Source organism: Stegastes partitus, unplaced genomic scaffold (assembly GCF_000690725.1).
Source record: "Stegastes partitus isolate 25-593 unplaced genomic scaffold, Stegastes_partitus-1.0.2 Scaffold590, whole genome shotgun sequence".
Classification (NCBI taxonomy): Eukaryota; Metazoa; Chordata; class Actinopteri; family Pomacentridae; genus Stegastes; species Stegastes partitus.
Window position 1 is genome coordinate 185,657 of NW_007578321.1, and position 13,332 is coordinate 198,988.

A 13,332-nucleotide genomic window follows, 5' to 3' on the forward strand; every position below is an offset into this window, starting at 1 on the left:
GCAGCAACAATAAAAGTATAAATTGAATAAACTATTGCAAACATCATTCGTCATGAGATGCTGACAGTTACACAGCATAGCGGGATATTGTTCTGCACAGAATATCCTATAAAAGATTCAATATTTTGTGATGCTATGCAGAACAAAGAAGGATTTCAGAGGCTAGAACTTACCAACGACGGCTCCAAATGGACACCGAAATCCTTCTGAGCTCTGGCGTGAAGTTTCCTCTGAAAGTCTTTGTATTCTGGGTTATCAGGAGGCCGGTACGTTATGACGAAGACAGACTGGAGGAGGCACAGAGAGGGAAAAACATGAATAATACTACAGCATAAGATCTGGGACTTTAAGGAAGAACATGCAAAATATCAAATTCCAACACATATTCACAATACCCAACACTTTTGTGTGTGTGTTTGTGCATGTATATATATATCTTTATTTATATTCCCCAAAAAACCCTCTTTGCACTTATTATGTGGATAAAAAAAAAAAAAAACTCTGGCATGATGTAAACAAACTTCAGTATTTGATTATATTTTTGTGTTTAAATCTGACTGCACAAAAAAAAGCAATAATTCATGGGAATAATTCTTGTTGCTAATCGCTGACATATCCTGGACTGGGATTTTTTTTTCTTTAAAAAGAAAATAACATTTTTTCTGTGTGTTTTTTTAATTAAAAAAACAAAACAGTGGCATCATGCTATATAGACTATGAATAATATATGATAAAATATAAAATGAGTGTTCCTAAGAAACAATTAGCTTTTGGTAAAGTAAAGCAAAGCACAAACTTTTCCCCCGTTACTGTAACTGTTCTACATAGTTTCAGTGCTAATCTCAATAAGGTGTTAGCATCATTGAAGTGTTAGCTTGCTAACTGTCTAACTGAGGCAATAACAGCGCTTCTGAGCTCCTTCATTACTCTTAATTTTCTAGAAATTACTCTTGAAATCTCAAAATAAGACACTAAATGCATCACTCTAGCAAATGTAATAACATTTAATTGCACAAATTCGGTAACTTGACTTGTATTAAACTCCAAACGTTTCAAAGCCCCAACAGACTGTTTGTGATGCTGAGATCAGGAGTTAATTGTTGTTATTACAGCAAAATAACAGTCTAGTTAATATAAAAGAGAATACATGATGCTACAGCTGAATACAGAAGTTCAGGTGCTGAAAAAAGGGAAATTGTAATTGTAACGGTCTCTATAGAACAAACACATTAGGTTTAATGGTTGCTAGTTTAAATACAGGCTACATAAAGAGTCTGCTGCTGTTTTCAATGGCATCAGACTGTTCTGACTCCAACTGCGCATCACTTAAAAGCACAAAGCTTTACAATTTAAGCAGCGCAAACATTTTAAGACACCAACAGAACAGCAACAGCAGCAGGAGTTTCTTGCTTTGTAATAACAGCCAAACAGTAGTTTCTTTCCTCTTCTGTCGCCTATAGGGACACACATTTGTCGAGCGACGCACTGTTTCTGCTGTCAGATTCCAGCAAACTAATTGCTTCAGAGCTTTTAGTCTTTTTAGTTCAAAAGGAGGACTGATTAAATCAAACCTTCACTGTTGTGAGACTAAATTATGTGTTTTGTGTCAGTGCTGATCCTGCAGTGACAGACTGTGTGGAAGCCTGTCTGACTGCAGCGTTCACCATCTAAAACTGTTGTCTACAAACCGCTTTAACAGTATGAACAGGGGGCTTTCAATGTTTGATCAAGTGTCTGAATAGAGAAATCAAACGTTTAGGGAGGCGTTTCAGTGCTCCACAGCTGACCTTTGATTCTGTTCACATATTTGCAGTCACAAAAACAAGTATTTGGCATTTCCATGAAGCCTTTTAGTGTCGTTCTTTATTGGGGGAAAAAAAAGAAAAGCTACAGATTGTTTTTCATGTTACAACAGTAATTGGAACCCCTCCACAAACTTCCTCGAGCAATTATTGCGCTAAAGGAAAGCATATTGCCATAATGAGCCCCGCTATGGCCTGCAGACAAATTAACGCCTTGCATGATCAGCAGCACTGGAGCCAAAGTTCTGTTCTCCAGCCAAGGTTAGGAACAGTTCACATCCACATAAACACATAGTCAGATCACTGGAGCTGTTTCATCACAACTCACGGTTTCAACACAGAAAAAAAGCACTTCAATAAGTCATTAAATGTGGTCTCTGATCTTAAAATTGCTTCCTTCTTGAACAGAATCCAACCCTTGTGCACAGACGTAGGTATCGTGAGATAACATCTTATCCCCAGTCACTGTTTTCATGTGCTGTAATCAAACAATTGATCATTTATTCAGGTTAAAACTTGCCTTTTGCAGTGCTGTTAAGCATTCCAGAAGAACAAATAGGTAGAGATAAAAATTGGAAATGCATTAGTAATGTTGCATATAAACCACCCCATAAGTCCTGCAAATGGAGTGCATAAGATACGGATTTCCCAACCATCCTAAGTTAATGTTTTAACTGATTCTAGCATTTTAGTTTAGTCCATTATGACAAGAGTTGCCTTAATCAGTTTGATATTTTACCAGATTTATATTCCGAACGCTCCTCCAGAACTTTTTGAACACTGAATTAAGAGAATTAAGAGAAGCCGGCGTGACATTTAAGGAGATGAATTAGACGAGCGACACATCTGTGCCTACTTTCTTATTTCTCCGTGCGCTAATTTGTACGGCTAAATGGCTTCCTGTGAAAACATCCCCTCGTTCATTAATGTCATGCAAGAATTTCACTCCCTTAAAGTGGTGGAAGGGGGCTGGTGGGTTTGTGTCCTCTGGGCACGGGAGACTCAATTTGCGCACCAATTGGCAAAACTGAAGCAACTTCTTAAGGTAATTAGAGTGTATGTGAGATTCTTTCATTACCATAAAAGCTTTACCTGCTTTTACTTCCCAGCGCTTTCACTAATGCTTACTCAACTCAAAGTTAATTGAAACCCCCAATTAATTATGATAATGTCAGTCACAGACCTCCGTCTCCCAAACCAAATGGAGGTCTTCTATTATTGCCAATTACAGAGCGGTTTAAACAGCGACTGTTCACATGTGATAAATCAAAAAACACGAGCGTACATGTGGATGTATTTTCAGTGTTTAATGTACCTTGAAGACCTCGATGGGGTCGGCCCAGTCGGACTCAGTGTTTTGCCACGGTTTGCGATCCGCCAAGCTCTCGGCAAACACGTCCAGATAGAAGATAGCGTAGTTTTCTGGGTCCTGGATCTCACTCTGGAACAGTTTCATGATGTTCAGGAACGTCTCCAGGGGCCCACAGATGTACACGACTGCAGACAGAACAACAGCAATGAATCAAATATCGACTTTCATCACTCGTTTGTTTTTAAAACATATAGATTATGTTCAAATGCTGCAAAAATGTCACATAGGAGACGAAAGGATGGTCACAGCCTGCCATCGACCTGAGCTCTGTGCTTGGTCTATCCTCAGTGGGGAAACATAAATAATACAATTTATTAAAATACTGTACTTTAATACAAATTGGAGGTGCTTGTACTTGTTCATTGTACGTCTACCACATTTAAGAGACAAATATTGCACTTTTTACACCATATCATTTGTCTAACAGCTGTAGTAATTAGTTATTTTCTAGATTTTTCTCACCTTTCCTGTCCAGTAAAAACTGCATCTCTCAAAATCTGGTGACTTTGAATGTTGGATGAACTGTTTCTTAATGAGTTCAGCACATTCCCACTTGTTAAGATACAAACTACTTTTAATGATCCTCTTGGATTAGTTTCTTAGCTTTTTAGAATTAGGTTTTTTTGAAGTTCACAGTCTGTTGACTTTTTAGAGACGAGTGGTTCTCACAGGTCAGTGATGCTACAACTGACGGATTGTAGACTAAACCGCCGGCCAGTATATTAAGTTAAGTAAATTAGCTCAACTTTGAACATCTACAACAGTAAGATGCAGCAGGAATATTAATCCAAAAACATCATATTTAATAGTAAAACACTGACAAAGACCATCTTACTGCACAATGATTACTCTCATTTGACATATTTATTTAGTTATGCTAATAATAATAATACTAATAATAATAATAATAATTTTTTACTTAAGTCAGAGTTTGAATACCAAACCTTTACTCGTGCTATGAGTACTTTTAATTAAGTAAAGGTTATCAGAAGGGACACACTGTAGAAGTTGTTACACAACAAGAGACAAGGCAAAAAAAATAAAAATCTGCTTTGTTAGTCTGTTTGTGCATCATGAGGTGTTCCAGCTGCTGCATCAGTTTACATCAGCTATGATACTAAAGGATCAATTGTTGGACCCGACATCCTGCATCTTCCAGGCCAACGTCGTGCACTCTAAACCCGTCATTATAAAGTCGTAAAATTTCGTAACAACTGCTTCTGCAGTGAAATTTCAACATGCTCCCAGGCCAAGTCGACATGTGTCAAGAATTTTCTAGATTGCGGCACTTAATAATAGCCAGCCACCAGTCGGCCATATTTGATTATTTATTTATTTGCCCAACATCTTACAAGCGCCGTGCACACATGAATAAACTCCAGATGGAAGTCAGATGCAGAGTCGGCTCTCGTCTGCAACAAGAGAGACGTAAAAACTGAGGCTGGAGCAATTTGACTTTGCGAGCCCATTGTGTTGTACATGATGGTCTGGCTGCACTTCACTGTCATTCCGCTATTAGGGAAAAACGCTTTGGTTAGTTTGAATTCTTTTAAACCAAATCCCAGTTGTCTTTGGGTGGAGCTAAACGAAGGATGCTACTTCAGTGGTCGCTCAAAGTCGTGACAGGTAGAAATGTTTTGGTGGAACATTTGCATGCATTGAGGCTGTCTTTAAAATGGATAAACCACTAAAAACACGAGCAGTGCGTCATGACTGCACGATCCAAATCCTCAGCAAAAGTTCAAACTTTCACTGTGGTCGATTACTGCTGGGAGGTTGTTGTTACTGTTTCCGTAGTAAAGTGGACTTTGAAAACAGTAACACACAGGCAGAGGAAGGAGACTAAAATGATCGGCAAATGGCAGGTTTATACCCACAGCCTACATTCAGGGGATCAGACTGAGGCTGGAGAGCAGAGGCCTGATCTACAAGGCGAGTTCAACATACCTGGGTTATCTTTTTGTTATCTAGTGGTCACACAAAACTGGGACTAAACTCAGCAGGTCAACCCAGGGCTTCTGGATCTAGCTCTTACATGAAAGAGGCGGAGTTCAGATGATCACAAACATGGACAGGCCATGTTTCTCACAAAGAGAACAAACCAGAATCCTTAATCAGTACGAGAAGTTTAAAAAAGGCAACACGGTTTAACAGGCTTTATGTAGATGTTGCTTAGATGTAGGTTTCCTATTCAATAATATTACGTAACACAAGATTGTATAACCAAATTACGATGTATTTCCTTTATGCTACTCACAAAAAGACATTATGTAAAGAATAAATAATCAAGTAATAAAAATCATTTCAGTGTGGACGACAAATCCAGTAATGTCACATTCACTCTCATAGCGTCTAACGCAGTCGTATTCCTTCAGCTGCTCGGTGATGTTAAATGGTTTTAGGAGCACGTAAACCTTAAATTTGTTCTTTGCTAGCGTCATGTAAAGCTGCTTTAGGGCTTTTAGTGCTTTATCAGTCTCTGTTTTAGGATTATATCGATATACAAATGCCAAAGCAGCTCTCAAAGTGCAGCTCCACAAACTGTTGCCCTCCTCAGAGATCCTCTCACTTCAGCACACCGAGCTCTGGATCTTCTAGGAATAGTGATGCCATTTTCCAAGAGAACTGATTGATCTGTTATCTCAAACATAACCCATTAAAGGAGGGGTTAACTCTACATCCTGCTTCGTAGTACAGACCTTCAGAGGACAGCTAAGACCTCGGAGTCTGAGGCTTGAAGGTTGTCTGAAGCAGTGGGAGTTGCCTGCTGCTAATAGGTGGGGCTTCACTTGTCTCGTTACTAGTTTACTCTGCTTGTATATACACGCCTTGATTTTTTTTGTAACCCACCTAAATCCCCAAATTTCCTCCTTGCCGCCTCAGTGTTGATGTTCTCTACCTCAGCTGTGACCTATGTGGAATTTCAAAACATCAACAGCTGAGAGTAGATTGAGGGGAGATATTGAGAATATCACAGAAACAGACATGCAGAAGTTCTTTTAGCTCTATTTTTTTTTTTTGTGACAGTCGTGCCATGTGCATTCTGACTGGATTGGCACATTTCCTTTGGCTGCACTTCTGTTTGATCAAATGACTGTATATGCAATCGCATCAATCTGCTCCGACAACACCATCACTCCCTGTTAACGCCACAGTTGTTGGACATATTTTCCAGAATTTCTTGGAATTTCACATGTTGAAAAGAACAGCGCGGCGCGAGCAGTGAGTGGATAATGCAGTTTGACAGCTGGCTCATATTTCAACTTTTGAAATGTCTGATTCTAATAAACGTGAGGCTTCAATACAATTGCGTGTGGTAGATGAAGAATGAAAAAACATCAATCACAGGCGAGCCACGACGGAGGAAAAGCATGCAAAGATGAGAGTCGGTATCAGTTCATAGGGTGAGGACAACCAGAGAAAGAAGAGAAATGCAAAACGTATACGGGACATTATAAATCTATTAAATATTAAACAATACTTTCGACAGTATCTTACTTTAGGGAATGTTTTCCACACACACATGCAGTCCTTCAAGAATTTGCCCTCAAAAAAACACCACATTAGGGTCCGAGTGACGTAAATTATCTCTTCTATCCAAGTCTGTGCTACAAGAGCAGGAGTGTTGAATACATAGGTACCAATATACTCTGCATTTGTGGAACAAAGTCCTCCGAGTAGATCAAAAAGTGGTGTCACGCCTCGATTACACTCCCTAATCAATGTGTACACGGACTGCTGCAAACATCACTTACACATAGCTGTTGTTGTGATGCTACTTTTAGCCTGTATGGAGTTCACTCAGAAGATTCTGATCCATGGATCTCAATGCATGGAGAGGACATTCATTCCTCTCCATGTACATATACCATGACAGTAAAGGCATGGCGTGGATGTGCACTTGTTGGTATTATACGACTTTTATAGTCAGTGGAAATCTGTGTGACAGACTCCAGCATGTGGCCCTTTGTAGCAGACAAAATGTTTGCAGACTTTTGTGGATTTGATAAGATGTTGAAAGTTACGCTGACCCTCGCGAACCCTTGTTTACACCCAGAAAATATAACACTAGTCTTTAGGGGTGACAAAATGTACGTCATGCTGACCCTTGTGAACCTCCTTGTACTACCCGACTTGGAAAGTATAACACCTGCCTTTGGGGAATGGCAACTCGTGGACCTTAATGTACTTCCAGACTCGGAAAATATAACACCAGCCTTTAGGAGCAACAAAATTTACATCATATTGACCCTAGCGGACCCTCGGAAAGTTTAACACCAGCATTTCATCACTTTAGTGGCCCATCGGCTGCTCGCAGATCTACAGGGTGGTGGTTTTGGACACATTTTCTAGCACTGGACACTTGGTGGATGTATGATTACCAAGACTGATAGGTGCTCTAGTTGTCTGAACAGAACCCGAACACAAGCTACCCTTTAGCTACAACCGTGGATGCACCTGATTAGACTTCTCTCGGGTTCTGTCTACTTCCAGATTTCAATCAGCATGACCGCTTGTTTGGAAATGTTCCTTCACATTACAAAAATAGTGTTTCAGAAAACCTTTGAGAAGAAATAAGCCATGCAGCTGCTGAATCTGTCTTGATTTTTAGCTCAACAAAAGTTAGATAAAAAGGTTTTTTGGGAGTTTCTGGAGGTAGAGAGTCGTGCCTGACCCCCTTGATTTACATAAAGTAGCCTTGACCTCAATTTTATGTAAAAAAGCTGTGGCCAGTGTGATGTCCTGTCTCTGGAAGTGCAACACTCTGCTACCAGAATGCATTGCATGGCTACTGACAGACAATTCAATTCAATTCAATTTTATTTATATAGCGCACTTCACAACATATGTCATCTCTACAATGTTTAGTCTACAATGAACGGAAAGCTTGGAAATGACGGATTTTGTTTAAGTAATAATAACGATGCATCTGTCGTGTTCATGTGAGCATCCACAAGCGAGTATAGTCAGGGCTTAAAAAACAAACTTAAATATCTGACATTCAGCACCAACCTTCAATATGTGGCAGCAAACACTTCTGTCCATCCCTAAAAAGTACTGACTCTCAAACATGAATGGAAACTCAGTGATTTCAGCTTTACTGAGCCTCTAGATATTCAGTCTCTCCACCACTTCTTTGTTTGCAGTTACAGGAATCAGGCTTGAGACCTTTATTTCAGGCGCTGGCAGTGTCTCTATACCCACTACCTTCACCCTGCCACCTACACCCTGCTGCTGTTGAGTCATGAATACAAAAAAAAAACAAAAACGTAGCATTATTTCCACCCGTAGTGGATGTCAGAGCGGTTTGCTGCCAACTCCGTGGCAGCGCTCGCAGTTAGCAGACATTTCCTCATGTGTTAGACCAAAGTCTGCTGCTGCTTCGACCCCAACTCTCATCTCTTCCAACGTGGCTCGCGATGCCAAGTAGTCCTGCTGTCTCCTGGACCCCTCCCAAAACAAATGCACCGCACAGCCGGGAGAAAATGTCCTCCTGTGTTGTAGCGTTCACGCTGTGTATGGACCTGATGAGGCTTTGGTTTGCACAAAAGCACCTTAAATTGTTCGGCATAAGTTGTTCCACTTCACATATTCACACCAGGCACTCAACCTTGTTCCTTCTCTGCTCTCCGCACTGCATAAAATATCTTGTTAGCCTCTCGTTAAGTGGGGTTTTAGCATATTTTGAAGATTGTTCAGAGAAATTTGACATAATCGAGCCTCATTTTTACCTCCTTCAGGGCGGTTTTGTTGTTATTGCTGTATGTTCTTGTCTGATTTAAAAAAGATATCTCAAACACTTGTTGACAGATTTCAGTGGAGAGACAAAGAAGTGATGTTTTTTTATTGTTGGGCTTAATTATTTAAAGAACTACTCGATGACAATTAACTATATTGTCATACTGCGCTTTTACAAATTTGCATATATTCTGCATCCTGTTTCTTTCAGCGTCTGTTTCAACGCTGACCCAGATCTAGATGCTAATTAGCATTTCTAAACATCTTTCACCACTGAAGCAACACGTAGAACAATGCACATGTAGATGACGGATGTACGAGCTTTCTCCTGATAACAATGCAGTCTGACACTTTACAAGGTAATGACACTCATTTTAAAACCGGCCTTTCAAATAAGGAACTGCACAGAGGAAACTATAGACGATGTGTCAGACTGTAGAATTACCTCCTATCCTGTGAATGTAACAGGAGGAATAACTCTGAGAGCTAAATAACAGACCGGATGACTTGTTGGGAGGCAAGTTTTGTCTGTTTTCCAGATTTTTAAGGATAAATCACAATGGTGTTGAGGATAATAACACGACTACCAACACCAGAAAGAACACCTGTTTCTGACTGGCAGCTATTAAATTTATAATATTTCCTTTTCATTGATCGCATTAGACCCCTACTTCTTGCTTGAAAAAGATATATTTTATTATTATTATGATTATATTTTCAGCAGTAGTTATTCAATATTTAGAATCAATTTACCTGGATGATTAATTACTAAACATTTTCCAATTTCCGACATTGTTATTGTTTTTAAACTGATAAAACAAATTAATTTCAAAATGTGCTGCTGTGTCTCTGATGCAGTCATGTCGTCTGATTGGTTATATTTCACCAGTAACAGCCAGTTTTGCTTTGTAGTTTGTGTAAAATGTCTACATTTTGACACCGGGGGTTTTCATTTTTACTGCAGATGTACATTAAAGCCACTGACAGGTGATTATCTCGTTAAAGTGCAGCGTTCTCCTGGTAAACCTTGGGTCCAGTAGTCTCTTACAGCCAGATCCATTGCCACAGTGCTGGATAAAGGTCTGGCTGCATTATCATTCTGCTTTAGGGGGGAAGTAACCTGGCGTGTTTATTTTAACCAATTAGGCAGCACTAAGCCCAGGATGTAGTGATGGTGTCCTTGCAAAATAGTGACTGGGGAACATCTGCATGCAGGGAGACAAACACTGTCATTAAAACAGTCAGTTCACTGATAAAAACAAGCTGGCCAGCCTTGTTACATGAACCCTGTCTGATCCACCACTTGGCTTTGTCCTTCCTTCCTTCTGCTGTCTGTGTCTTACTGTTTTCTTCACTACAGGAAGCAACAGCCTCCATGTAGGAGCCGGCCACACTAAAAATGAAACTGAAAGTTGTGCCAACGCTTTGGATCAAGCAGTGAGGCAGCACTACGAGGGTTTTGAGGGGAATTACCCATGTTATTGAAAATGCACATCTCCACTGAAACAATTCCACTTGTGGCTATTTTAGAACAACAGTGGGATGAGGACCACCAACTGTCATGTTCTACAGAATGATCTGTCAAAGTGAGACCAGCATGAAGGTCGTTGGTGTTGTTTCCTGTAGCCAAGGGGGAAACACGCAAAAAATAATGGAGGAGGAGGAGAAAGCTGCATGAAATGTGCAGTGGAAATATCAGGCTTCTACCCAAAGTCTACATCAGGCGTATCAGAGTCATGTGCACGTATTTCATGCAACTAAACATTGTTCCACACCGAGCACATCCCCAATGGCAGCGACAGGGTGCTGCACCACACTCAAACACTGCTCAGAAGCATCAGCATGGACATGACAGAGTCCAAGGTGTTGATTCAACCTCCAGACTCCCCATATTCCAGTCTACCAGGACAAGCCTGATCCACGGCAGCCTCATTCTGCAAACCACAAGACCAAATGGAGATACTGCCAACGTTACGGTTACCCCAAGACTCCCCCAGAGGTACAACCCAGCCTTCCCAAAATTGCGTTCCAATAAAACTAAACTGCATGCTCAATTATGCCACAAAGGGACAAGATCTTGTTTTGAAATAACATGTGACTTCAGGGGAGGATGGAGGTATAAACCAGCAACCAGACTTTAACCCAGAAGACCAGCATCTAATGTAGGAAAGACCATCAGTCTCAGATTTAAGTTTTGGTTTTTACTCACTTTCTGGTTCAGTTTAGGCACAAAAACTCTGTTCAGATTAGGAAAATATGAGGTTTTGTTAGACATGTTTACATGTTAGAAGCTTGGTTAAGGTGATTCACCAAAATTACTTGGTTATAGTTTGGAAATATCTCACACTTTGGGTTAAAATATGTTTGAAGTGTCTCCTGCATTTCCTCCTCAAGTCCTGCCTCATCTAATCTATGACTGGATGACTGAAAATTATCCGTAAAATAAATGGCAGCAATATGTTGATTAAAAAACAATTTTTTTAAACGTTACAAACTGTAATAGAGAATGCAGTTTAGCTGTATGGGAGCATGTTTTTGTGGGCCTGCCATGGCCCAGCAGGAGGGGCATCAGCTGATCATGTAAATAACCGGTTTTATTTCCTTGATTGCTAATAATCAGTGTCAGCATTAACCCTGAAAAACGCGTCTATTCAACATACCAGCGCTGTAGATTCCTCCGTTCTTTTCCATGATTCCAATTACATAACCAGGCCCAGAAGATTCACAGGAAGCAACACATGCAGATGCACATGTGATGCATTAGACCAAAGCCCAGGCATGCGCACATTTCTGCACGGCCGACCGTCTTTTTTTTTATTCCTTCTTTATTAAAACAACGTGAGGCAGTAAATCCTTTAAGACAATAAGAAGAAACTCCATTTGCTCTTTTTTTTTTTCTTTTTCCCGTCACGTCTCTGCCGCTCAGTGTCAATACGCTGGATGTTTGATTTCTAATGTCGCTCTGGGACTTCTGTTGTTGCCGTCACCGCACAGCGCTGCCAAATCACTGCCGACTGAGATTGAACGTTAAATATAACATAAGAGGACTCGTCATACATGATTCCTGTCAACAGTTTTACTCAGCTGCCATTTTATCTGGTGTAAATACAGTCATGAAGCTGGTGGTGTTTGGTTTTTGTGTTTCCTGCCTTCATCCATCTACATGAGGAGGATGAAATAACAGAATTATGAAAACAAAGCAGCATGATTCAACAGTACCTCAAAGTGACTACATGCTTGAAATCACTGATTCACTCACTCTAATTCTACAACCGTGGGGAATGTTTGTTCAAGTAACGTACTTAAGCATAATTTCAGGCTACTTGTGCTTGTGAGTAGTACGATTTTCTGCTACTTTATATTTCCACAGTTTAGAGGAAAAACTGCACTTTTCAGGCCACCAAATGTGTTCAATAACTTTAGCTGCTTTGTAGATTTTAACACAAAATATAACATACATACAAACATACAACAAATAAATGATGATGCTTAATTGTAGATTCAAATAAAACGTTGATTCCAGAGAGAACATTAACAAGCTTCACTATAAAACAATGAATGTTTTTAGCCTTTGTTTTGAACATTACTTCAATATTTTGGCAATTTAAAGTTTTCCGTTTTTTATTAAACAGATAAAAACTAAAATTCCAGAAAACAAGAACTTCCGTAAGCATTAAAAAAAAAAGAAAAACAGGCCAAAACTGTAAGTAATTGTAATTGCTTCATTTAGAAAATGTGGCTGTGAAATGACACTATTTTTACTGCATTTATATCAGAAACAAAAAATTATTTTATGGCTATTTGGCTTAATTTGAAGAAAAGAAAAATATATTAAAGACTGAAAAATGGTAAATTCTTTGTTTAACTGTTCTTTTCCAGGATTTTCCTGTTACATTAAATTACAGATGATATCTAGTAAAACCACAGCGAAAAGATTAACAATTTATACATTGACTTAAAAAATAACAGGGCAAAACTGTGAATGTTGTTCACATTACAAATCATATCAAAAAACAGTATTTTTTACAATGTATGACTACACAGTTTCACTGTATTTAAAGCTGCTAAAAAAAAAACAGGATGTTTACAGTTATTAGCTGTTATTTTCACCATTTCCACTGGTTTTGAACATTATAGTATTTCACTGTTTTCTTTACATATTTTTTCTGGCGTCATTTATGCGACATTTTCACTGTTTCTCTGTTTTTTTTTTTTCCTTTTTCCAGTGTATCCAGCAAATAAAATACAAAAAGTAGTCAAATCACCTTTACAAGCGCCAACACTAAGTGATAAAGACAGAAATGCATCAATAAAATGATCCAGTGATACACATTATTCAGAAATACACCATCCTGCATGGTTCTTTTTGATACTAATACTTTTGTACTTTTATTTAAGTATTAATTCAAATGCACGGTG

The 13,332-nt window shown here is 39.2% G+C and overlaps 1 protein-coding gene across 1 annotated transcript in view; it reads right to left on the reverse strand.

Moving 5' to 3' along the window:
• npr2 (natriuretic peptide receptor 2) overlaps nucleotides 1–13,332 on the reverse strand; it is a 79,891-nt gene that overhangs the window by 59,797 nt on the left and 6,762 nt on the right. Inside the window, exons 2-3 of the mRNA XM_008289045.1 lie at nucleotides 3,118–3,299; nucleotides 174–287 (exon numbers count right to left, since the gene is read on the reverse strand). Coding sequence (XP_008287267.1) covers nucleotides 174–287; nucleotides 3,118–3,299 — 296 coding nt within the window. The remainder of the gene's footprint in view (nucleotides 1–173; nucleotides 288–3,117; nucleotides 3,300–13,332) is intronic.